General features: G+C 57.7%; 1 protein-coding gene across 1 annotated transcript; it reads right to left on the bottom strand.

Annotated features, from left to right (window-relative positions):
• Window positions 1-529: 529 nt before the first annotated feature.
• Window positions 530-22,902, bottom strand: PSMD2 (proteasome 26S subunit ubiquitin receptor, non-ATPase 2). The gene is made up of 21 exons (XM_032803856.2): window positions 22,760-22,902; window positions 20,073-20,129; window positions 18,914-19,078; window positions 18,307-18,428; window positions 10,413-10,637; window positions 9,919-10,077; window positions 8,469-8,613; window positions 8,031-8,091; window positions 7,494-7,640; window positions 6,494-6,600; window positions 5,824-5,951; window positions 5,660-5,747; window positions 4,999-5,161; window positions 4,053-4,154; window positions 3,831-3,976; window positions 3,288-3,371; window positions 2,610-2,778; window positions 1,957-2,051; window positions 1,608-1,734; window positions 1,159-1,277; window positions 530-866 (listed from the first exon to the last, which is right to left on the bottom strand). The coding sequence occupies exons 1-21, from the start codon at window positions 22,883-22,885 to the stop codon at window positions 684-686; spliced, it is 2,718 nt and encodes a 905-aa protein (XP_032659747.2). The 5' UTR covers window positions 22,886-22,902; the 3' UTR covers window positions 530-683.
• Between the last annotated feature and the right edge of the window lie 3,539 nt (window positions 22,903-26,441).

The following is a 26,441-nucleotide window of genomic DNA, read 5'->3' as shown; positions in this document are numbered from 1 at the left end:
AGTGGTGGGGGAGAAAGCCAGGAGGGTCATAGCCTCCCCCTGCGATCAGCAGTGCCTGGAAAAAGGACAAACGGGGAAACCTCCCCCGTGTCAGCACCCAGCTCTACCCTACCCACTGCAACTCAAAGCGACTGTGGGGTGGGGGAGTCCAGAGTCCTGATCATGGCCTAGAATTAACGAGGAGCCCTGGCACTCTCCTCCGTCCGAGTCTGACACCCCTGCACCAGAGCAAGGCAGAAAGATACCAGGTCTCCCTGCAAAGGCTCCAGGCAATGGAGAATCCACCCACCCCTCAGTAAGCTGGTCCTGTGGTTAATCCCCCTCCCACCCCCTTTGAGTTTGTCTAGCTGGGAAAGGGGGGAGGGCACTGGGCCTTGAGCCATCACATCTGCACATGGGGCAGAGCTGGAGATACTACAGGTCCCTGGCAAGGCACCAGCCATTACTCAGCTGTCTGTAGTGCAGGACAGAGGGGACCAGCCTCCCGCCTGCACACGCTGTTACCAGAGAAAACAATTAGCAGCACCAGTCTCTCTCTCAAGTTTATTTTTTAAATCAGCTCTTTCAGTAACAAAACCACCAAGTGGGGGGCTGGGCCCCTCCCCCCAGTGTGATGCCCAGCGCCTGCCCCCATCAGGCACTGCCCAGTGCTGTCTCCCCCGATCCCCTGCCCCCGTGTCAGCTCAGACATCGTAGTTGGGGTTCTTGCGCAGGATAACGAAACCCTCCAGGATGGGGGTGACTGGCAGATGTTCCTCTGTGGCCAGTTCTGCCCGCTCACCGTGTGCCAGCAGCACCGGCGTCGTGTGCGTCTGGAAGCCAGTGATGGTCTTCGGTTTGCCCGCCTGGCCCACCACGTCTACAGCCTGGACGGGAGGCGAAAGGTTAGAGCCGAGGGTACGGAGGCAGCCCGGACACCACGTCTCACCCACCAGCTGCCGAACTCTGGGACCCAGGTGCCAGGACAGGCGCTGGCGAGGCTTTATCGCTGGCATGAGCCATCATGGCCTCTGCACTGACCCAGCAGCTCCTTGGAGGAAACAGGTCCACGTCCCCATCCGGCCCAGGGACCTCAGAACGGCCCCACTCACTCTGCTCAATAAGCTCACCTACCACATCCCCCTCCAGCCAAATCCCCGAGGGACCATGCCTCCTTACCTGTCCCACTCTGACCGACACCGGCAGAGGCCGCAGCTCCTCGTCAAAGGTCACCAGCATGCGTGGCTGCATGGCAGCCACCAGCCCGTACAGAACGTAGTGAGATTTGCCCAGGATGACTAAGGAGAGAGAGAAGACATGTTGGGGGCCCCCAAAGCGAGGTCTTGGTCGCCTGGCCGTGGCAAGGCATCTCAAGAGGCCGCAGCAGCCTCAGTACCAGGATCGCAGGCACGGCCCCACCCACCCACCTCCGTGGGCGAAAGGCAAGGCAGCCCACCCGCTAGGAGAGCCTGCCAGCAACCAACACAGCAGGGGATTCCCTGGGGCTGGGAGCAGCCATCTGCCCCACCTCCACACGGGAATAACATCCCTTTGGTCCCAGAAGCCTGCCTGAGGGGCCGGCTGCTGGCTCCCTCTGCTCCAGGAGGATCAGACAAACAGGTACTCACTGTTGCGCACGTCCAGGAAGGACACTAGGACGGTCAGCAGGCCCGCGACAGCCACCTGGCTCATCAGCTGGCGGTCGCTGTGGTAGGGACACAGGGTGAGTGTCCCCTTCCCAAGGTGGGTGAGACCCTGCGCAGCAAGCAAAGAGCACGTGAGCACAGGGGGCTCCTGGCCAGGATGGCATAAGACCTGACAGTGACGCCCCAGGCCCACCACTCACTGAGCAGGTGCTGTCCCCCACCAGCTGATCAGTCCAGCTGACTTCTGGGGCAGGACACAGCTGGGAAGCGCTCAAAGCACCAGAACCCCCACCCACGCCAGGGGATCAGGGCCGGCAGCTCCGGTAGTCACCTGGGCCAGCCGCACCATGAAGAGGTTGTTTGGGTCTTTGGCATGGTACTGGGCCAGCTGTCTCAGCATCGCAGCCAGCCGGGCGTTGTTGGTGCCTGCAAACAGGAGAAACGAGGTGAGCAGGAAGCCCCGGGAACAGGCACAAATCCTAGCCTGGGAACAAGCATTCAACCCCCTCCACTTCCCTCCCAGCCAGGGTGCTGGGCCACATGCAGCCCCCCCTGCTGGCATAACCCACACGCTGCATCCAATGGCCTTGGGCCACAAGGGCCCATTAGCCACTTCCTGCCCCCAGAGATCCTGCCCTCCTGGCCCTGCTCTTTCCAGCAGGCCCAGCTCCCCTTTCCCCATGGGCCCTTCCCAACCTCACCTGGCACCCATCAGAGGCTGGCAGTATTTGACCAGCGGCCCAGTTAACAGTAAGGCTGCCGCCCATCAGCAAGAGGTGGCCAGGCGAAGGCAGCCAGTTTCATGCCGCCGCTGGAGGAGGGCACCAAAGCTACTCAGCCCCAACCCTGAGCCGAGTTACCAGCTGCTGGGCTCAGACAAGGAAGCCCCTGAACGCATCCTGGACAATGGGGGGTGTCCCAAGAAGTAAACTCCATCACCGACCCACCTCCCGCTCGGCGCCCCCGGGCCCACGCAGCCCTTACCGCTGCCCACCATGCCCATGGCAAAGATGGAGTTGTAGGAGACCTCGGGGTCAGCATCGTGGGAGAACTTGCTGAGGGTGTCGAGGATGTTGAGGCGCGGGTTGGAGACGGAGATGAGCGCCAGGGCAAGGGGCACGGCTCGGCGTAGGGTGGGCTCCCCATACCTCAGCTGCACAGAAAGGAGGAGGGAGACATTAGCCGCCAAAGCAAGGGACTATAACTCCCAGGCCACCTGGCCCAGGCCATTCTCCTCGTCCCTGAATCCACTCACGAGTCAGGGACTTGCAGCCACTAACAGAATTTCTGGAACTGCCCCAGGGCTGCAGCAAACGAAAATCCCACCAGGACCCTCTGTTGCTGCTGCAGCATCAGGACCAGATCCAGGGGACCAGAGGAGAAGCAATGGTCTCACCCAGAGCAGACATGGCCCCAGCCTGCTGGGAGTGGGGCAGAGGGTTACGCAGTCAGTTTGAGGGCAGCGCCCCAGCTTGGCACTCCCCACACTCTCCTGTTCCTGCTCTTGTTTGTGTCCCCACTTCCCAGCCTGGATCCAGCTCCATCGCACCAAGCCCTTCGCTGGCATTCGGCTCAGCTCCGGGCACGTCCCTCACTCTGCCATGGAGCACCCTGCTCCGCCACCCCCCAAGGCAGAGCACCCTGTCCCACAGCATCACTCACCAGGTGGCCGAACGTGCGCAGAGCCATCTCGGCGCCGATCTCCTCCCCCATGGCGATGAGTGCTATCCCCAGCACTGCCACGCCCTGCAGGAGAGGAGGTGGAGAACTGGCCAGGGAGCTCCGTCACCCATCCACCACAGGCTTCCCAGGCCACGCGGGACCAACCCAGAACAGGGCAGCATTCCCCCTCCCCCAGCAGTCAGGGAGATGGTTCCCTCCCAGTACGAATGGCTCCACGTTGGGCCAGTGCAGTCCTTCTAGTACAGCTCCCTTTGGGGAGCAGGCGTCCATGCTACCCCGGCTGAGCTGTGCACAGACCCACCCTGCCCAGCCCACTCGGCCCCTCTGGCAAGCTCTCATCTCTGGCCCAGGGAGCTGCCCTTCCCCATCGCCAGCACTGGCAGGTTCTCACAATGAGCAGTTCTGCTGCAGGCCCGTCCCCCTCCCACAAATCCACTAGGGCCACAACAGATCCCCAGTGGTCTCCCTACCAGGAAAGGGTCCAAGCAATGGGGATTGTCTGCTCCCTCCCGCCCGTCCCACCTGGTGGGCGCCCATGTCAGCTGAGCTCTCCTTCTTGTCCTTTTCCTTCTTGTCCTTCTTCTCCTTGTCCTCCTCCTTCTCCTTGGTGTCGAAGTGCTCGCTGCAGATGTGGAGCAGCTGCTGCACCTTCAGCACGTTCCCCGAGCCTGGGGGAAGGAGGGACTATGGTGACTCTGCGCACTGGCCCAGCCTACCCCTTTGCCAAGCTGGCCAGAGACTCACCCGCATACGCGCAGATGTCTACCAACGTGTTAGCGAAGCTGCGGAAGGGCTCCGACACCACCTCCAGCGCCGCCAGGATAGCCTCGATGGCCTCCCCCTTCCCTGCCGAGAAAAGCACAGGGCAGCCCGTTACAGCAGCACAGCCCCAGGCCCCCTGTTGACACACACCAGGCTCCATCTGGGGGGCTCGAACCAGCAAGTCCCAAGCTCCTCAGTGAGCATCCCTAGCCAGCAGGGTCCTGAGCAGCACTGGTGTTTCTCCACCAGGGGGCGCAGTGCACACCTGGGGCATGGCCGAACCTGCTCAGAACATTCCAGATCCTGCAACAAATGGGACTTACACACACACACACTGCCCCCCACCCCCCCACCCATAGCCTCCCCCACCCGCTGTCTCTCAGAACCCAATGCCAGGCCTTGGCAGCTGCAAAGGATTATGGCAGGGCCGGCTTTAGGACATGCGGGGCCCAATTCGAAAGAGCCGCTGAAGACAGCGGCGATAATTTGGCAGCAGCTCAATCGGTTGCCGCTGTTTCTGGCGACACTTCAGCGGAAGGTCCTTCCTCAGCAGCAGTTGTCTTCCAGGGCCTTCCCTTGCGGGGCCCCTCTTCCAGACACTTAGGCCCAGGGCCCGATTCACAGAAATCGGGGGAATGAGCCTAAAGCCCGCCCAGATTATGGGATAGAATGGGCCACAGAGCGAGGTTTTAATGAACCATCCTGTGGGCAAAACGTCGAGTCCCTGATCTACGGCGCTACCCCCTCAGGTCAGCCAGGGGCCACTGCCCATCAGCACTCTGAGCCCTGAGAACGGGCCCAGACAGTGACGGTACCCTGCTGAAGTGGGAAAGGCCACACCCTCCTTGCAACAGCCCCCGACTCCAAAAAAGCCAGCCCCATCCCTGCCACCATGCGCAGATCTGCTGAGCCCCAAACCCATCCTTACCCAGGTGGTTAAGGCCCAGGCCGAGTGGCAGCCACCTGGCGTAGGTGTCCTTCAGCTCAGTCTCCGACTTCTCCATGATGGTCTGGAGGATGGTGGAGGTGACGTCCCCATTACACGAGCCCACCGCTATCATGCCACAGGCCAGTGCCGTCACGCCAGCCACCTGGGGCGGGAAGGAGAGAGAGCTGAGCTCACTGAGTAACAGCCCTGCCTGCACCCCAAAGCCTTTGGGGGACAGCTCAGAGGGGCTCGCACTGGGAGCAGCCTCTGGATTGCAGAGAGAGGGGGCAGGAACAGCTGAAGCAATTGGAGCTGAGCATGTGAAGCAACCTCAGTGCTTGGGCAGCGGAGGGACTGAGGACTCATGTTCAGACCCAGAGGTCTCTGGAGACCATGCTGCTCCTGTTGGCTCCTACAGACTGTGGGGGGAGACTCTGGGGACACTGTCGGGTCCCATTTCGCAGGGTATCCTGAACAGCTGCAGCTCAGGGGCCCACTGCCACCACTTGTCCTTTATTACCACTACCCTCCAACCATGCTGGGGAGCAGCTAAGAGGCGGAGCCAGAGCTCGGGTTGGCGACAATGTCAATACTCCGGCCTCCCACTGTCGACCCTCTCCCACCCCCGAGATCAGCATGCTGGCCTGGCCTGAGCCCTCACCTCCATGCTGGACTTAGAGTCTCCCATCACGGGCAGCAGCAGAGTCAAAACGTCTTCCCGGTTGGACCCAGCGTAGGCCAGTCCCAGCCTGCAACAGAATCCCAAAGTAGCGTTAGCCACGGGAGCCGCCCTGTGGCGAGAGCGGGGGCTGGGCAGGCCCTTACCCAAAGATGGCGCCGATCCTCATGGTGTTGCTGTTGTGGAGGACGTAGTCGGACAGCAGAGCGAGGGCAGGATCGCACTCGTTCCTCACCCCCGAGTTCACAATGCCACAAGCCAGCAGGGCTCCTGACTGCAGGATAAAGGCACCATCAGCCAGACCATCATGGGGCTGCCTTGGGGACAGCTGGCACATGCAGTTATTGCACCACACACAACAGGGGGCGCCCAAGGTCTATCCACAGGGCTACACCTAACTCACACTAAAGCGGGGAGGTTGCACTGGTTGGAGAGGTGCAGCCTGTGGGAACTACAAGCCCCATCATGCAATCCTCCATTGGGACCAGCGCAGGTGCATTGCCTGCTGGGACTTGTAGTCTCCAAAGGTCATGTCTCTGCATTAAGGGGGCATCGTGGGCCCCCTAGTGAATCTCAATGAGCCAAGCTTCAGCCATGGAGCATGTGGTGCCAATCACCAGTCGGGACCCAGAGAGGAGAACAATGCGGCAGTTCTCAGACGGGGTGAAGCATTCAGTTGGGCAGACTGAGGTTGGTACTTATGTCTCTGGCAGAACTGGCCCTGCAGCTACACCACCAGGCGTGCCAGCATGTGAGCCATGGCTCCATGGCCAGTGGGGCTGCACCTTAGCCCAAGCCCAGAGGAGCACCACCCACCTTAATGTAGTCCTCGGAGGAGTACAGGTACTTGTCGATCTGCGTGAGCCCCCCATCCACATCCCACAGCAGGATCATCCCCAACGAGGCTGCAGCACTCAGCATACCTGCAGCACAAGGAGAAGCCCCCACGTCAGATTGGAATCATAACCGGGCCTACGCCCCCAGATGGGAGCTGGGGTTCGCCGGTGGCTCCTTTCCCTTGCACAGCCCGTATTCCTAACCATGCTGGGCATGGGGGAGCTCCTCAGAACACTTCCATTGGGGCATTCAGCTCTTTCTGTAGCCTTGGTTTCCCTCTGCTGCCTTTGAGGGCCCAACCAGGGAGCAGCCCCAGGGACAGAGGGGCACAGAGCTCTGCAGCACATTCGCTGGCAGCTCCCTTCTCCCAGACAGTCAGTCTGGAAACTCCACGAGGGTCAATTCCTCTGTCACATGCTGCTGAAGCACTCTGGCCTTTACTCCACGTAAAGGCGGCATTTGAGGCCTCCACGCTGGGGCTGGGAAGAGATGTACGGGGGAAGCAGGCCTGTAAAGCAAGCTGCCTTCATCTATAACCCAGAGAGGTGGCCTACGAAGACTCCAGGCCCCAGCATGCAGTGCAGCCTGGTAAATCAGGCCCAACTGGAATGCTGCATGCTGGGATATGTAGTCCCATGAGTTACAGTGGCTGCCCCAGCTCCACCATTCTACATTCAAGTTCACACGTAGCTGCCAGCCGGCGTGACCCCCTATGGGGCACTTTCCCCGTGAGGATCAGGTGGTCCTGGGAGTTGCAGGCACGAGCCAGCAGGATTGGTTATTTAACCCACAGAAGCGAGGGCTTAGGGGCTGAGAAGCTGGCTCAGAAATTCCAGGCATGGGGCTCAGGGGACATAAGGAGCATCCCTTGGAAAAGCTGCCGGATGCTGCCAGATACAAGCTGCCATTTGGGAAACCTCCTGCACAGCGCAGTCCCACCTTCCGTGAGAGTCCAACTGCCCTGTCCTGTCCCGCTCACCATGATCCTTGTTTTTATACAGCCACTTGTTGCCATCATCTGTCAGCAGCTTGTCCTGCCCGAAGGCTGCGTTCACAAAACCGTTCACAAAGGACGAGGCCAAGTTCATCCGCGCAGAGTCCACCTGGGAGCCACTGCCACCGAACCCTGAGGGAGCAGAAACCCCGGAGCGAGCCGGGCAGAGCGTCAAAACGCGGCTTTGCCAGGCCCACAGAGCTCAGCAGTGTCTCCCCGTGCCCAGCCCTCCTCGGTAGGGCCCCAAACATTTGAGTGCCCAATCCCAGAGGCTCTTTTACCCTCCTCACCCTGCTAAGCCCCCAGGAATGGCCAAGAAGTCTGAGCCAATTCAGCGCAACACAGGGGGGCACCACATAATGCAACCCCGGGGCTGCAACTGCGGTTGGCCTGTCCCAACACACATCAGGCCAGATGCTCGCATGCTCTAGGACGAGGCGGCCCACTTGGGTACGCCTGTGCTCAGCGACGTCCCATCCCCATGCAGGAGGAAGTGAAGGAGGAGATGCAGTTTTCGCTTACGGTTATTTTCCAGGTGTGTTTTGTAAATGTCATCTGGCACTTTGGGCTCCATTATGTCCAGCTGCAAAGAGGAGGAGAGAGGAGGAAGTCACCTCCCTAGCCAAAGCTGCCACTCTCACAGTCCCTCCGAAGGGAAGGTGCGAACACAACAGCAACCGAGTCCCCGGCAGTCTGCTCCTTGCCGGGCACAGAGCCAGTACACAGGGGCTCTTCGTGATGTGACCAAGCACATATTGGGGGTGGCGGGAGACTACACGCACTGACACCCCCCCATATAAGTCAGAGTGGCTCTGGATGTGTCTGTTCCCCCCAGGAGCCCCAGTTTGAGGGCAGCCTGGCCTCTGTGCCAGCACCCAGCAGTTGAGGACCTTGGGTGCAGCCCTCACCCTTCTCCCCACCCCACGCCAGCTTGCTGAGAGGCCAGGTCAGGCACCTCACCTCTCTGGCCAAGGCCAAGAAGTTGCTGTTGAGCTGGACATTGGACATGATCTCGGTGAGGTCCTCGTACTCCTCCACGTCCTCGTTTAGCTCCAGGAAGACGCCGTGGCGGCCCAGCATGAAGGCCATCTGCTTCTGGATGACCCTGTGCCGGCGAGGGAGAGAGGGGGAGTCAATGCCAGGCTGTGAGGGCCTGGGCTCCCCTCCCCTTGGCACAGACCTACTGTGGTACTCTCAAGTACAGCTTCTTTCTCCCCTCAAACAGATCCAATCCAGCCTGAGGAAACCCAGCCAGTCAGGCTGTCCATGGCTCCCATCCCGCCAAATTCCCAAGAGCAGCTCCCAGATCAGAAGCCAGAGGGAGATGTGATGGCATCAGGGGCTGGGCCAAGCTGTGACCCTGCACTGTGGTAGGACCTTGCTCTACAGGTCAAAGGGAACGTTCCAGTCAGCTTCGTGTCTGAACTCCTGTCTGCCTCCTGCCCACTCACCCACGTGGCAGAGCCGTGGCTGCCACGCCGGCCTGGAAGGAGGTTCCCATTCCAGGGGCACGCAGGTACCAGCCTAGAGAGCAGCCACTGACGCCCCATCCCAGAAAAGCCGCTGAAGCTTGGCCCTTCAGAACCAGCCGAGCAGAGGCAGCAAACAGGGCCAGGGCAGAGTAGCAGAGAGAGGAGGGCAGCACTGCTGGGGAGTCCCACCATCCACTCTCCATACCTGGAACAATGGTACAGCCAACCCACCAGGCCTGTCAACGGAGCTGGAGCATGGGAACATCAAGACAAAGAGCGTAAGTCTCTCCTGCTTGAGCTACAGGAGTTATTTCCCTTAGTCAGCAGCTGTAGTAGATTATCATCATATGTGGAGCAACCACTAAAGGGGGCTCATGAGTCTCGTCGTTTAGTGTAGGTTACGCTAGTGGCGCTCATTTCATGCTCTATCCTCAGCAATCAGAGGGGAGCGAGAAGGCTCAAGTTTCAGTCCGACACCAACAGGGACAGGACAAGGGGGTTTCACCAGATCAGCAGCCTTAGAGGTCAATGCCCTGAACAAGTAAATCCTGGGCGGCAGAAGGGCAACCCTGTCACCACTGCACTGCCAACAGAGGGGCCCTCTTGGGCAAGCAGCGGGGGGCCAGTGCTCCTGGTCCGTTTGGTCCTTGGCCTCTCTGCTGAGGCTGCCAGCAAGAGACCAGTTAGTGCCAACTGTGATGGTGGTTTTAATGATGAAGCCACCTGTCATGCTACAAAGTGAACCGAGAACCCAGACTCATTCCATAGCACTCAAGTCCCCTCAGGTGGCACTAACGCCCAGTCGCTTCCAGCCTGGGCTAGGAGAGAGGACCTGGAAGCAGTAGAATCTGTACCCCATGACAGCAAGGCAGAGGCTGGTCTACCACAGCTCCCTTCCCGAGCAGGGCCCCAGCTCTGAAAAGCCGCTCTCCACCTACACGTCTTTGCAGGAGGTGAAGATGTCCTCCACCAGCTCCATGTCGTTTAGCATGAGGGCCAGGCGCAGGGCTTCCGGGTAACGGCTGAACTTGCGGAAGATTCCCAGGGCACAGCGGAGGAGGGCTGAGTTCTCGGGTTCAGGGACGTAGCTCACACAGCTTCGGGAAGGAAACACAGAAAAAGGTAAGTCCAGCTGCTACTGAGACCCGGAACAGACAGGTCTTACTGCTCAGAGGGGAGATCTGGGCCAGTGCACAGAGCCCTGCATGCTCCAGCCAGCCCCTCAGCAGCTCACTCTGACAGCTGCTCTTACGTAGCTGTATCAAACACTCCCAGTCACCTAGAGCAGAAAGTGTTCCAGCAATCACGGCACATGGCCATCTATCCAGGGACTTCTGCACCACACAGGGGTGGTTTCCAGCTTTCAGTAGGACAGGCAGAGCTCCAACTGCAAAGAGCCAATCCCCATCCCAGAGCAACCTGGCCCCCTCACCTGGTCAGGTACAGGCAGACCTTGGAGTAGGCGTTGTCATCAATATACTTCTCTAGCATGTCCATCTGCTCAATCTCCATCAGCAGGTCACAGGCTTCATGCTCTGCATTGTGGGCCATGTTGTAAGGCACAATCTCCTTCACCAGGGTCAGCAGCGTTTCTCTCTGGGCCTTGTCAGCCTCATCAACCTCCTGCCATTCCTTCGCAACCTCGCCCGCCAGGTGTCTGTGGGTGCAAAGGGAAAGAGACCATCATAACACAAAGCAACAACCTGGCACCCAGGGCAAGACGGCTACAGCACCACTTCTCCTACAGGGCTGCGATCCCTGCAGTGCATAACAGAAGCTGCACGCCCTCATCTGAACAGGGTAACAGCCCACAAGGGGCTAAATCCTGGGATCATGGCTGAGATACGCCTATTGCTGGATAGTTCACAGTCCTCCAAGGAGATGGCTCCCAATCAGATCAGACATGTCAGTGAAGTCCAGCAGCCCTCTCACAAACCCATGTCCGAACATCCAGCCCTGAGCCTCCGGGGGCCGCACCCACACACACTCACTGACTTTTTTAACACCAACAGAAACAGAATCAGATGATCTTTGAGGCAGGCATCCAACTGGGCAGATTTTCCATCTTCTCTGGGGTGTGAGGAAGCACAGGTTCCACACGCTAATTGGGGTTCATTAGCCCCCAGCCTGGTCCAGAGTTTTTCATTCAACTTGGGGAACTTCAGTACACACAGGCCAATGCACATAACAGGCATCCTAAGGCAGGGCTCAAAGGAACCACTCGACTTGTTCAGGGAGGAATCTGGCCAAACGGGCTTTAGCTCAAAAAAAGTTTCCAATCATAGCGGTCGGAAATAACTTTCTAAATGGGAGCCAATGCAATGCCGTCTACCTGAGCTTGCTGACCAGCGGCTTTAGGGTCTCAACAGCTGCTCAGCACTTTACCAAGAAAAGAGTGAAATTTACAAGCTTTGTTTCACAGCTGTTTCCATCCCCCATCACCAAACTGGCAAGAATCAGGTCAATTTCACTCTGCCCCTGTTTGGGAAATCTGATCTGCAGAAAAAACGGTTACCCACCTTTTAGTAACTGTTGTTCTTCGAGATGTGTTGTTCATGTCCATTCAAAGTAGGTGTGCACACGCTGCGTGCACACCAGCCAGAAGATTTTCCCCTAGCAGTGTCCGTAGGGTCAGTGCCCTATAAAGGGGTCCACCAACCCTCCACTCCCTCAGTTCCTTCTTGCCGGCACTCCGACAGAGGGGCACGAGGGTGGGTGTTGGAATAGACATGAACAACACATCTCGAAGAACAACAGTTGCAAAAAGGTGGGCAACCGTTTTTTCTTCTTCGAGTGGTTGTTCATGTCCATTCAAAGTAGGTGACTCACAAGCCTAACCTTAGGAGGTGGGGTCGGAGATCACTGCTGACTGGAGTACTGCGCGACCAAAGGTTGCATCATCCCTAGCTGGTGCATGATGGCATAGTGAGACGAGAACGTGTGGCTGGAGGACAACGTGACCGCTCTACAAATCTCCTGAGTCAGAACCTGAGCCAGGAATGCCGCCGAGGAGGCCCGCGCCCTGGTAGAGTGGGCTGTGACCGGAGGGACAGGGGTCTTAGCTATGCGGTAGCATTCCTGGATGCAAGTCACGATCCATGAAGAGATTCGCTGAGAGGAGCCCGGGAGTCCCTTCATCCTTTCTGCCACTGTGACGAAGAGCTGGGTTGAGCGTCTGAACGGCTTGGTACGCTCTATGTAAAAGGCCAAGGCCCTGCAGACAGGCAGGGAGCGTAGCCTCCGCTCTTCGCTGGAGGCGTGTGGTTTCGGATAAAACACCAGGAGAAAGATATCTTGGCACATGTGGAACTGTGAAACGACCTTGGGTAGGAAAGCCAGATGAGGTCTAAGTTGGACCTTGTCCTTGCAGAAGACTGTGTATGAGGGGGCTCAGATGTTAACGCTCGAAGCTCCAACACCCATCGGGCCGAGGTTATTGCCACCAGGAAGGCGGTCTTGTACGACAGGTACAGCAGGGAGCACGAAGCCAGAGGCTTGAAGGGAGGCCCCAAGAAGACGGAGAGGACCAGATTCAGGTCCCAAGCAGGGGTCGGCTGATGCACATGCAGGAAGAGCCTGTCCATACCCTTGAGGAAATGCCCAACCAGCGGGTTCGCAAACACCGAGGCACCCCCCTCTCCCGGATGAAAAGCGGATATGGCCGCCAAGTGAACGCGAATGGAGGAAAGGGACAGGCCCAGTTGTCTTAGGTGAAGCAAATAGTCAAGGACAGCTGGAATTGGTACCTCCAGCGGGTCGAGACCCCGCTGACCCGACTATATGGAGAAGCACTTCCATTTAGCCAGGTAGGTGGCTCTAGTTGATGGCTTCCTGCTACCCAGCAGCACCTGCCTGACCTGCTGGGAGCACTGCAACTCCACCGGGTTCAGCCATGGAGCATCCAGGCTGTGAGGTGAAGGGAGTTGAGGTTCGGATGGTGGAGGGAGCCCCGGTCCTGCGTGATCAGGTCCGGGAGGAGGGGTAGCATCAAGGACGCCTGAACGGACATGTGCAGGAGTGACGTGTACCAATGCTGGCGCGGCCACGCCGGAGCTATCAGGATTACCCTGGTGTGATCCCTGCGAATCTTTAAAAGCACCCTGTGTATCGTGGGATCGGAGGGAAGGCGTAGAGCAGACCGTCCTCCCATGGCTGAAGGAAGGCGTCTGACAGAGACCCCTGACTGCGACCCAGGAGGGAGCAAAACTGTCGGCACTTCCTGTTTTCCCTTGAAGCAAACAGGTCTAACCAGGGAAAGCCCCAGAGCTGGAAAATTGAGCGCACCACATCCCATTGGAGGGACCACTCGTGACCCTGGAACGAGCAGCTGAGGGTGTCCGCCAAACTGTTCTGCTCCCCCGGAAGATAGAACACCGTCAGGTGAGTGGCATTGTGAACGCAGAAATCCCACAGCGCAAGGGCTTCCCTGCAGAGGGGAGAGGAGCATGCACCCCCGTTTGTTGATATAAAAGACTGCTGCTGTGTTGTCCGAAAGGATTGAAACACACCTGCCGGCCAGGTGAGACTGGAACGTCAAACACACCAGGCGGACCGCTCTCAGCTCCCTGACATTGATATGCAATTCGAGGTCCTACGGCGACCACAAGCCCTGCGTCCTGAGGCATCCCAGGTGTGCTCTCCAACCTCGATCCAAGGCATGTGTCACCAGGGAGAGGGAGGGCTGCGGGGCAGCAAAGGGAATGCCCATGCAGACTTCCCGCGGGTCGAGCCACCACCGTAGCGAGCTCAGCACCAAGCGGGGAACAGACACCACTGACTCCAGGGGGTCCCTGCCCAGGCGATAAACTGTCACCAACCAGGACTGCAGCGGGCAAAGCCGGAGTTTGGCATGGACCACCACATAGGTGCATGCCGCCATATGGCCCAGCAGCCGGAGGCAAACTCGCACCGTGGTGACTGGGGCGCGGTTCAGTCCAAGGATGAGCTCGGAAATTGCACGGAAACTGGACGCCGGCGGATACGCTTTGGCGCGTGTGGAGTCCAGAACCGCTCCTATGAATTCTATTCGTTGCGTCGGAAACAGGGTGGATTTGGCTTCGTTCAAGAGGAGGCCAAGATTGAGAAAGGTCCGCCTGATGAAGCACACCTGGGTCTCTACCTGCTTCTTGGAGAGGCCCTTTATGAGCCAGTCATCCAGGTAGGGGAACACCTGGATGCCCCGCCTGCGCAGGAAGGCCACCACGACCGCCATGCACTTCATGAAGACCCTGGGAGCAGCTGACAAGCCGAACGGGAGCACCATGAACTGCAGATGAATGTCGGCCACGACGAACCTGAGGTACCGACGATGACGTGGAATTATGGCAATGTGGAAATAGGCATCCTTTAAGTCGAGGGCGGCATACCAATCTCTTGGATCCAGGAAGGGGATGATCGAGGAGAGGGAGACCATGCGGAACTTGAGTTTCCTCACAAACTTGTTCAGCCGCCGCAAGTCTAGGATGGGTCTCAGGCCCCCTTTTGCCTTCGGTATAAGAAAATACTGGGAGTAGAAGCCTTTGCCCCTGAGCTCCTGCGGGACTTCCTCCACCGCCCCTGCCTCCTTGAGGGACTTCACTTCTTGAATTAGAAGTCGCTCGTGAGAAAGGTCCCTAAAGAGGGACGGGGAGGGAGGTTGGTGGGGCGGGAGGGAGGACTCTCTACCGTGCGGAGCACCCATTTGCCCGATGTAATTCGGAACCAGGCACGGCAGAAGTGGGACAGACGTGACCCAAAGGTAGGGGTGGAAGGATCCAGAGTCTCGATTGGTAGGTCGCCCTCAACCGTACCATCAAATAGGGGGTCTAGGCCCAGATGGTGTTCTTGATTGGCCTGGCAGGAGGGGTGGCACTGGTGACGCCTCCTGCCATTTCTGCCCTGCCTGCGCCCCAGCTCCTGGCGAGTCTGTGGCTGGTATGGGCGAGGGGCTGCCTGCGCCCTAAATTGTCTGCACTGGGTCGCGGGGGTATGCAAGCCCAGCGAACGAAGCCTGGCCCTCGAGTCCTTTAAGCTATGGAGATGTTTGTCCATTTTCTCTGAAAACAGCATCTGCCCTTTGAAGAGGAGGTCTTGAATCGTCTGCTGGACCTCATAGGGCAGGCCCAAGACCTGGAGCCAGGCTCCCCGCTGCATGACCAGGCCTGTGGCCAGGGTGCGCGAGGCTGAGTCCGCCGCATCTAAGGCGGCCTGGAGGGAGGCTCGAGAGATCAGTTTGCCTCCTCCACTAGGGCCAAAAGCTCTGATCTCAAGTCCTGGGGAAGGAGCTCCGCAAACTTCGACATGGCCGAACACGTGTTGTGGCCGTATCAGCTTACTATTGCCTGTTGATTGGCAATGCGGAGTTGAAGTTCCCCCGTGGAGTACACCTTCCTGCCAAAGAGCTCAAGTCTTTTTGCATCCCCGCTCTTCGGTGTTGACCCCTGAAACCCTTGACGCTCCCACTGGTTAGCCGCATCTACCACCAGGAAGTCCGGGGAAGGGTGGGTGTACAGGTGTTCGTGCCCTTCAGAGGGGACAAAGTAGCGCCGCTCCGTCCTCTTGGCAGTAGGGGCCAATGAAGCTGATGTTTGCCATAGGGTGCGGGATGTATCCGCTATAGTCTTTATCAACAGGAGGGCCACCCTGGATGGCCCTGAGGGGGCCAGAATGTCCACTACAGGGTCCACGTCCACCTCGATCTCCTCCGCTTGGATTGTGAGGTTTTGAGCTGCTCGCCGAAGCAACTGTTGGAGGATTCGATTGTCCTCTAGGGCCCGTGCTGCAGCCATCCCCGAGACCGCCTCGTCCGGGGAGGACGAGGAGATTACAAGGAGCAGCCCTTCCTCCGGTGCATGCGGCCCCTCGGGGTCCTGCGGCACACAGTATTGAGGTTGCAGTGCCAGTTCCGAGTCTAAATGCGGAACCGCGGCCGGTACTGGGGTCGCCAGTGAGCAGCTTGGCGTATCATGCGGTACCGGTGGAGCCTGAATGAAAGCCGTTGCCAGTGCCGCTGCCCGGTTAGGGGGTGCTGAACTTGACGATGGCACGCCCCTGCCCGGCGACAGGGCCGGTGGGGGAGGCAGCTGCACCGGGGTCACTGACGTCAAGGACACCGAAACCAGCCGTGACCGAGGGCCAAACGCCTGGCCTACCGACTAATGGTAGGCCCGGGGAGTCCAAAACAGCCACTGCGAGGGCGGCTGCCATTGTTGCTGCCACTGCGGGTAAAGCTGGTGGCTCACCCTCAACACCGATCTCCTGCTGGAGCGATAGGAGTCTGCCTCTGAGTCTGAGGTCTCTGAGTACGAGGACCTGGAGGGAGCAGCACCTGGTGCTGAAGGAGAGCGGTGCCAAGGCAGCGGGGAGCCTCTCATCTGGTCCTGTGCCACCTTCACAGCGCGGTGCGGGGAGAGAGGCGACAGCATGGCCAGCTTGTCTCTAGATTGCACTGGTGGACGGGCCACAGTAGGCAACTCCCTATGATGCAGGGAGGCTGATGCCGGGAGACCCATTAGGCCTGTGGCTGCCTCAAACGCCTCCGGCGTCGACGGGGGGCATATGTCTCCGCTGAGATCCGGGGAATTAGGCTGGTCCGGACTCGACCGCCCTCTCTGCGGTGCGGGAGTCGACGGAACCGCCAAGGGCTGCAGCCGAGCCTGTCCACTTACACCTGCAGACGGCGTCGGCCTCGGATCCTGGTGGGGTGACCGATCCCTCACCGGCTTTCTTCTCTTGGCGGGCACCGGCGAAGGTGAGCGGTGCCGCACTGAGGCCGACTTCCTATGACCTGACTCCGTCCGGTGCTGGGTTTTCGACGACGATGTGCTGGGCCCCACCTCGGCCGGTTCTGGGTCCGAGGGTGGTCGTAGGGCCACCTCCATCAGGAGGACTCTAAGTCTTAGATCCCTGTCCTTAAGAATTCGTGGGCAGAAGCCTCTACAGATAGAGCACCGGTCCTTTTGGTGGCTGTCTCCGAGGCACCTCAAACACGCAGAGTGCAGGTCATTCTTGGGCACGAATTTCCCACAGTTCTCGCAGAGTTTGAACCCGGGGGACCCGGGCATGCCCCAGCGAGTAAAGACGACTCTGAGGAGGGGGAACCCCCCAACTACAAAAACTATATACAAAGATCTAACTAACTATAAAATAACTGAATACACGGACTAAACGGTAAGGATAGAACACTGCCAAAATGCTACACAAGAAAAGTTTCAGCTAGCCGTCACCGGCGGTAAGAAGGAACTAAGGGGGTGGAGGGTCGCAGGCCCCTTTATAGGACGCCTTGGTGGAGCCACTCCAGGGGGTGCCCGGGCCAACTCTACGGACACTGCTAGGGGAAAATCTTCCAGCTGGCGTGCACGCGGCGCGTGCACACCTACTTTGAATGGACATGAACAACCACTCGAAGAAGAATCAGACATTCTTAAAAACTGGCTGAAAGGATGATATACTGATATTGGGAGAGGAGGTACGAGGGGGTGCAGGGAGACACACACAGGATCAGCATTAGGTCCAGCCTTCTTTATTAAAGAGAAAGGAGTACAAAGTACATTAATTAAATCTGTAAACAGATACTCAATCAAAAGGAGCAGCAAATACCAGTGAGGACAGAGAAACGATACAAACAGACCAAGAGAGACTGGAGACATGGACAAAGAATAAGATATTCATCTTAAAAAAAAGACTGATTTTGAAATGCTTATTCATAGGCCAGAAGGGCACAGGTCCTCTTTCCACAGCTGCAAGGAGACTCCCTGGAAACTTGCACTCAGCTCTGGGATCCTCCATCTCAGAGGACTCAAGTCCTGGAGCAAGAAGGGGGCAGCCCCATTCTACACAGCTGGGGGGAGACCGTTTGGGGCACTGTGCCTCAGACTCCCACACTGATACTGACAGGTTGGTGGAAGTACAGAGAAAAGCCATAGAAACAGTTCAGGGGCTGGAGGTTATGCGGGATCATTAAAAGTGATGGATCTACCTAGCTTGGCAAGGCAACTGGGAAAGTAATGATCCCAGCGTGGGCGCATCTGGGTGTAAGCAGAAAGGAGAGATATTATTCACAGGGTTGCAGCTAGAAGGAATGAGATAAGAATGGACATGGCCAACTACCGAGGTCTTCTTGTCACAGAAATCTATCCACCTCACTCATCACCCTGGACTCAGACCGACCAGCCCGTGGAACAGTTTCCCAAGGGAAATGAGGGACGAGCCCCATCATAGGAGACATTTAATCATGACTGGATCACGCATTACATATACAGTAGGGATCCAGGGGTGGGCTATATGGAACTAAGTACAGTTTTTTCTATATGACTTCTATGAATCCTATTCCTGGCCCCATTTCTCACCTGACATATTCATGTCCCCACGATGCCAGCTCCTCCTGGGACCCCACTAGCCGGTATTTCAGACACTCTCGCTCCCCACTCATGGTCATCGCCAGAACGGAAATTATGTCAGCTGCAAAACGCTGCGGGAGAAAGTGCCAAGACAGTAACGCCTAGGCCACACAGAGAGCTAAGTAGCACCACACCCTTTCCTGCACCCTCAGTGTGGAAGAACAGCACGTGGACACTGCAGCATTCAGCAGGCAGGGAGACCCTGAGAAACTACAGCTCCCAGCATGCAATTTGATTCAAAACACTTTAGCGGCACGACAAGCTGCACATGTGCTGCCAAATCACTGCAAATCGTTACACCTAGCAATTCACGCAGCATATGCAGGGTTCGATCCACCCAGCATGTGCAGAGCTCGAGCCCCTGATCACCTTGTTACTGTCCAGTGCTCATTTCAGTGGCAGGTGCTGTGTAGTCTGATGCTATCTCAAGATCTTTCCTCCATTTTCACACAGATAGCGACAGTCAACTTGTACTCCACACAACCAGGTTGCTGCACTGCTATCCCCACATGCCCTGTGATTCCAGCCCCACACCCAGTAGCTGGGAACCACTCACCTTGTTCTCTCCAGAAGCCATGTTCTCATAGATCTCCTTCAGCTTGCCATAGTGAGGCCGTAAGAACTTCAGGGGCTTTGGAACAGAAGTCATGGAGGTTGTGGAAGAACGGATCTGTCTACGCAACTCCTCCAGGGCAGGGCGATACAGAGACGTGTCCTCCTCCTGCAAGGATCAACTGCATCTGTCAGGAAGTGGCAGCTGCCTGCAGCATCCCAGACCTGCCTGTTCCTTCCAAGCACAGGCAGCCGGCCACAGTGCTGAGCAGTCAAACCCCTGCCCAGCCAGCCAGCTCATTTGGAAACATACAGGACTCCGGCTTCTACCAACTTTGGCACCTTGCTGCGGGACTCAGCCAGATGTGACTCACCGTGGGGCTCCTTGGCCACATGCTTGGCGGACAGACTGGTATCATATCAGGTGAAACAGCGCATCAAACGCTGTAACAAACAGCAACAAAGACCAGCCCCACAGAGCAGCTTGAAAGTCTGTGCCCCTTCTAATCCCACAGAAAGATATGGGGAAATCCATGAGCTTTGCCCATACACCCAAGGCTGGCAAACTATGGCATAGAAAGCTAGTTCTACAGTCAGGGATTTGACAGTGAACCCTCTTCTCCCTCCAGCACAGACACCTTAGCCAAACTCAGTTGCTATAATGGTGCGAAGGGAAAGCCTGGGTCTCTAATAACTACCAGAAAGGAGACATTTAATAAAAGATGCAGCTGTCTTGCACTAAACATGTGCTGCTCCTGGGGTCTGGGAAGGCCGGGGACTGTAACAGGCCAGCAGTTTGCAGTGGAGGTGAAGTCACTACTGAGTGAATGTTGTACGCAGGGGAGAAAAACCTCTCAGATAAGCAGCAAGCAGAGAAGCATGGGATGTGTCATTTCCAATCCCAGGGGATAAAACCCAGAGACCAGCCACCGGCTTACGCTGCTTCCGGGCTATCAGAGAGTGGGAGACCGTACTCCCACAGGCAGCTGCACATCCAGCACCCATGCCCCCCATTCCAAGAGGCTTTGCTGAGAGGAAGCTCCAATACTGAGGGGATCCTGATACTGCCCTTCCAGAATGGACCCAAAGGCAGGGGGCGCTGCGTGACAGAGCGTGACTTGAGGGAGAAGGGGACAGGCCCATGACGGGAACAGGGAACTTACCCCCAAGCGCTCCACAAGCATCTCCAATTCATCCTGCAGCTGTTTGTCTTCCTCAGACTGCAACAAAGGAGCACAGAAATGGGCATCAGCCCTAGAGGAAAGCTTCCCACAGCCCCACAAAATACCAGCAGCCAGTGGCAGCCCGGGGGAGGGACCAGCGCACACGCTGTGTCCAAGAGGCTCCTCAGCTGGCAGAACCAATGAGCGCAGGAGCACACGCCTTTACCTGATCTGCAACCCCACTTTGTGATTCTGACTGTAGCAAGACGCCTGGCTCGCAGGCACTCCCAGCCATCACAGGAGCCAGCACTCTGCTCCCAGGCACAGGCTTAGAGAGCTCCTGCCTGGCCTAACTATTATTCAGCCCACTACAATCGATACGACTGCTCAGCTGTGCACAAACAGAGCCTAGCACTGCAGCTGTCACCCTTCCTCATTCCTCCTCTTCCTCTGTGCTCCTTGTGGACAGGGACCATAGCTTTTACCAGTTCAGAGCAGCAGCCAGTGGCCTTCAGGGAACCTTCGAAATCGGGCCCTACCAAATTCATGGCCATGAAAAATGCGTCACGGACGATGAAATCTGGTCTTCGCCAGTGAAATCTGATCTTTTGTGTGCTTTTACACTATACTACTCAGATTTCATGAGGAAGACAAGTTAGGGGTCCTGACCCAAACAGGAATTGCAGGAGGGTTCAAAAGGTTATGGGGTGGGGTGGGGGGTTAGTGCCACCACCCTTACTTCTGTGCAGCCTTCAGAGCTGGGTGGTCAGAGAGCAGCAGCTGTTGGCCAGGCACCCAGCTCTGAAGGCAGCACCTCCCGCCCCCAGCAGCAGCACCACACAAGTAAGAGTAGCAGTACCACAACGTGCCGTGCCACCATTACTTCTGCATTGCTGCCTTTGGAGCTGGGCAGCCAGAGAGTGGCAGCCACTGACTGAGGCCCAGCTCGCAGACAGCAGGTCAGAAGTAAGGATGACAATACCATGCCACGCCACCCTTACTTCTGCGCTGCTGCTGGCAGCGACTCTGCCTTCAGAGCTGGACTCCCGGCCAGCAGCCACTGCTCTCCAGTTGCCCAGCTCTGAAGGCAGAGCCGCGGCCAGCAGCAGCGCAGAAGTAAGGGTGGCGTGGTATGGTATTGCCAGACCTACTCCTGCACGGCTGCCTTCAGAGCTGGGCCTCAGCCGGCAGTACAGAAGTTAGGATAGCAGTACCACAGCCTTCCCTACAATAACCTTGCAACCCCCCACAACTCCTTTTTGGGTCAGGACCCCTGCAATTACAACTCCGTGAAATTTCAGATTTAAATAGCTGAAATCACAAAATTTACTATTTTTAAAATCCTATGACAGTAAAATTGACCAAAATGGATCATGAATTTGATAGGTCCCTAGTTATAAATAACCAGCTCTGGCCTAGAGCCCTCTCCCCTCCTATCCACAGATGGGCATGGCTGGGGATGGGTATCGCGAGACAGGGATGTATCGCCGACAGGGAGGGGGAATATCGGCGGTGACAGGTTTCACGCGGCGGGGGAGAGCGGTTCACGGGCAGCTGCATATCGCCAGGGGGAAGGATGGGTATCGCCATGGGGTGGGTATCGGCGGTGGGGGGGGCGGGTATTGCAGGGCAGGGCATATCACCAGGGAGAGGATGTATTGCACGGATAGGTATTGCCGGGGCGGGGGGGGAAGCGGGTATCCCAGGCAGGGGCGTATCGTGCCTTAAGGGCAAGGGAGAGGTTGATTCGTCCGGAGGGGGTAATCAGTGCTGGGGAGGGAGGTGGTATCGGCGCCGGGGGTATAAGGTGTCCTGGGGGAGGTTTCGCCAGAAGGGTATCATACCGAAGTGGTATCAGCGGCAGCGGAGGCGTATCGCCGGGGGCTATATCTCGGTGCCAGGGGAGGCAGTATCGGCCAGGGTGTATTGGTTGTCAGGGGGTTGTACGGTGCCAGGGAGGAGATATTTGCCGGCGGCGATGGCTGGGATCGGTGCTGTGGGTATCAGTGGGCCGGGCAGGCCAGCGGGACTGGCGCGGTGGGAAGGCGAGATCGGTGCGGGGGAGAGGGGTATCGCCGAACGGGGGAGGTGGTATTTCGCCGCCAGGGTGGCGGGAGGGCGCCATCGCGGGGGGGGATATCGTGCGGGGGGAGGCTAGTATCGCCGGGGGAGGGGGTCGGTGCCGGGAGGAGTCAGTATCACGCGGGCGGTGTATATTCGGTGCCGGGGGAAGGCGGTTATCGCCGGGGGGGTATCGGTATTCGGGGAGGCGGTATCGGTGCCGGGGGGAGGCGGTTTTCGCCGGGGGGGTGTATCTGTGCCGGGGGGGCGGGGGCGGAGGCCGGTATCGCCGGGGGGTATATCAGGTGGCCGGGGGGCGGCAGTATCGCTGGGGGGTATTTATCGGTGCGGGGGGAGGCAGGTATCGCGGCGGGGGGGTATATCGGTGCCGGGGGAGATTGGTATCGCCGGGGGGGGGGGTATCGGTGTCAGGGGGGCGGTTATCGTGCGGGGGAGGCGGTATCGCGGGGGGGTTGTATCGGTGCCGGGGGGGAAAGGGCAGTTATCGCGGGGGTTATCGGTGCGGGGGGGAGGCGCCATCGCGGGCAGCGGCGATACGGCGCCGGCCGGGCCCGGCGTGACTCAGCTCCGTGCCCGGCCCGTGCGCAGGCGCGTCCCGCTCTCACCAGCTCCTGCTCCTTGTCCGCCGGCGCCGCCGGGTCCTTCCGGTCCTTGGTCCACGGCCCCCCCGACTTCTCGTCGCCGCCCCCCGCCTGCGGCCGGCTCTGGCCCCCGCCGCCGCCGTCCTCCATCGCGCCGCTCCGCGCTGAACTGCGCCGGCGCAGGGGTCGCTCGCGGGGCGGGGCCGAAAGGGACCAATCGCGGGGAGGCGAGCCGTACCATGTGACCCAGTGGGGCCGATGGGCGGGGATAGTTCCACGGGGCGGGGGTACGTTAGGGGGCGTGGTCAGGGGGAAGGCGGAGCTTAACGGGGGCGAATGCGGAGGGACACGCGGACCTGACTCGCCGCACGTGGTGCTGGCGGCACGTGCGCTCCTGCCTGGCAGCGGGTTCCTGGATCGGCCGCGGCCCCAGGGCAGCAAGTTCTCCTGCCAGGCCCTGGAGCGGGCATAGGCTGGGGGGCTGGTCCTGTGTCTCCCTTGGCTGAGGGCACCGGCGGGTGGGGGCTGCTGGCCGTTCAGCTCCCCTGGGGCTCTTACCCTGTTGGCCACCTGGGAATTGTTGGAAAAGTGCCAAGAGCTCTGGGGCAGGAGCACCCAACCTACTGCACCAGCTCCACCCATCCATCTGTCCATCCTCCTGCCCAACCCACCGCAACAGTGTGATGGTCTGTACCTTGGGGGAACATGCAGCACCCCATGTTCATCCTTGTAAAATGATCGTTTGGCATTCAGTGCAAAGTTTGTCATGTTGGGTGTCTTCGGAAGGCTCATCGTGCACTGAACGTTGTTATAGGGATGTTATAGTAATGTTGTAGGTTATAATTTCATGTATGTAGTTATGAGGCTGAAAATATATCCTTGTGGCTTAAAATAAGCCAAGGCAAAAACTCTCCAAGAGCAGAGAGGCAGTTCACACGTCATCAGGGCATGTATGGGACAAACTCAGGCCAGCCTCACAGGAACAAAGGACCCTGGCCTAGGCAGCAAGGAAAGGATCTGTTGGACTCTCAAAGGAGTCACCTCTCCTTCCTTTGGGCAGTTTGGGACTGCGAAGAGGTAATGTCACCTGACTCTGGGGGGGAGGGGACAAAGTCAAGAGGGGAGAAAGGACATGATAAAAGGGAGAGACGTTTGCCATGCTCTTCCTCTCTCTTCCACCTACATCTACAGACACCACCATCAAGCAACTTGATCAAAAGGGAGAGCCTGGCTGAAGAGCAATCAGCCAGTCCGCAGTGAGAAGCATCTAGTTTGTAAGGACATTGAAAGTGTCAAGATCAGCTTAGAATGCGTTTTGCTTTTATTTCATTTGACCAAATCTCACTTGTTATGCTTTGACTTACAATCACTTAAAATCTATCTTATTAGTTAATAAACCAGTTTGTTTATTCAACCTGAAGCAGTGCATTTGGTTTGAGGCATGTCAGAGACTCCCCTTGGGATAACAAGCCTGGTGCATATCAATTTCTTAGTTAAATTGACAAACTCATATAAGCTTGCAGGCGTAACTGGACACTGCAAGACGGAGGTTCCTAGGAATGTGTCTGGGACTGGAGATATTGGCTAGTGTCATTCGGTTGCAAAATCCAAGGAGCAGCTTACATGCTAGGCAATGCGTGAACAGCCCAGGAGTGGGGGTTCTCACTGCAGAGCAGGGTAAGGCTGGTTCCCAGAGTCAAGGATTGAAGTGAGCTAACAGATAATCGGTCCAGATAACACCAGGGGAATGTCACAAACGGCTCCGCCCATCCGTCTGCCTGTCCAACCATCCCTCCATCCTCCTGCCCAACCCACTGCAACCACTCTGCCCACCCATCCATCCAACCCCCCATCCATCCTCCTGCCCAACACACTGCAACAGCTCCAGCTATCCACCCATCCACCCATCTGTCCATCCATCTCCAGTCCAGTAAACTGCAATAGCTCCACCCATCCATCTGTCCAACCATCCTTCTTTCTGTCCATCCATCCTCCTGCAAAATACACTACAGTAGCTCCATCCATCCATCCCCCGTCTGTCCATCCACCTGTCTAGCAGTGGCTAAAGAAATGGGGCGATCTGCTTTGGAAATAGCACCCCTGTAAATTAGCTTAGTCCCCCACCCCATCTTGCCAGTGTGATTTGTGCAGCAGCACTGGGTGGGACAGGGTGACCCCAGGTGCCTTTCCCAGGCCTGTCACCAAATACCACCTGAAGGACTCACTTAACCCTAACCTGAATCTTAATCTCCATCAAATCTGCAAGGGGGTGGCATACAGCCCATGACAGGGAGGAGGGGGCATCAGGACACAAAGAGACCTCAGAGTCATGTGGGAGGAGGCAGTAAGTACTGCTCTTTATGCAATAGGCAGCAGATCCCTTCGAGAGGCCTGCGGGATAGTTCCTAGTGTGTTTATGGTTGAATCCTCATTGCCAGGAGACCCCACAGGCTGACCTCAGTGACCTTTGGGGCACCCTACAGGTCCATGTCTTTGCTCAGCCTTTCCCTGAAGGAGTGAGTCATATGGGGTAGGGCTTTTTGCTGGCCGCAGTTACTAGTCCTTAGATAGTGGGGTACTGGGTAACTGCTAATGGGGCTTGTTCACATCCCAGAGAGGCTCATTATATAAATCTACACATCTATTAACTAATGTAACCAAGAGAACTAACCCCTTCTTTGTGGCCCAATCACAAGGGTCTCCCGAAAAGCTGCACCCTACCTCCATGCACACGCCACCCTTACACTGGCTCTCCATTCCGTGCAGCTCCAGCAGATGGTGCCCATCTAACTCCTAGCCAAGAGGTCCCAATGCAGCCTCATCTCCCAGCCTCTGTCCCTACCCACATTGAAAGAGATGTCAGAGACACCTTCAAAGCAGAAAGAACAGGAGTATTCGTGGCACCTTGGAGACTAACAAATTTATTTCAGCATGAGCTTTCGTGAGCTACAGCTCACTTCACGCCGGCCCCATGTGTGGACACGTGCACAGTTACACTAACTCCTTGTATCCCCGTGCACACTCCCCACATGCAGTCACTCTTAACACAGCCACTCCCAGCCACTCCCTGCACATCACACTGGTGTGCACACTCACTCTTCTATGGGTAAAGTCACACTCGTACCTGACATGCATACACTCCGTTTGCACATGCAAACTCACTCTCACTCTTACGTGCACTTGGGGCCAGCTCTCTATTGTCTTGCAGCTGGTGCGGTCAGTTATATCAGTGCAAGATGGGTGCAAAATGTTCCTAACTCAGAATGGTGACACTTGATGCCCATTGACTAGTATAAATCACTGCGCATGGTGCGAGTCAATGGAGAGCCTGGCACCTGGTCTTTATACGTGTCCCCATGCTCATATCTTCTCATCCCCCTTACGGCTGTACACGCACACGCCTCAGACATGTATGTCACGGACTCACAGGTCGTGCCCACTCATGGCCTCATGCGGTCCGTGGGGGGTGCCCCTTTCGGTGCGACAGCCCTTCCTGGGGATCCACTCTCTCTTGGGGTCAGGCCCCTTCACCTTCTGGAGCCGCACCTCTCTGAGCCTTAGCACGTCTGTCACTGCCGTGGGCCCCCTCAGGGAGTCCACTTGCTCTGGACCCCATGGGCCTCCACCCCCCGAAGGGGCTGATGCCCCGTGTTCTCTAGCCCGGAGTGACTCTCAGCCAGCATAAAACAGGAGGGTTTATTGAGCA

This window comes from Chelonoidis abingdonii, chromosome 8 (assembly GCF_003597395.2).
Source record: "Chelonoidis abingdonii isolate Lonesome George chromosome 8, CheloAbing_2.0, whole genome shotgun sequence".
Classification (NCBI taxonomy): Eukaryota; Metazoa; Chordata; order Testudines; family Testudinidae; genus Chelonoidis; species Chelonoidis abingdonii.
The sequence above is the reverse complement of the archived record's forward strand: the minus strand, read 5'-3'. Positions and strand labels throughout refer to the sequence as shown.

Coding starts and splice junctions, on each gene's coding strand:
- PSMD2 (XM_032803856.2), bottom strand. CDS start 22,885: ATGGAGGACGGCGGCGGCGGGGGCCAGAGCCGGCCGCAGGCGGGGGGC. Junction 19,079..20,072: donor TGCTTGTGGAGCGCTTGGGG/GTAAGTTCCCTG, acceptor TGATCCTTGCAG/GAGGAGGACACGTCTCTGTA. Junction 5,952..6,493: donor CCTCCGAGGACTACATTAAG/GTGGGTGGTGCT, acceptor TTTATCCTGCAG/TCAGGAGCCCTGCTGGCTTG.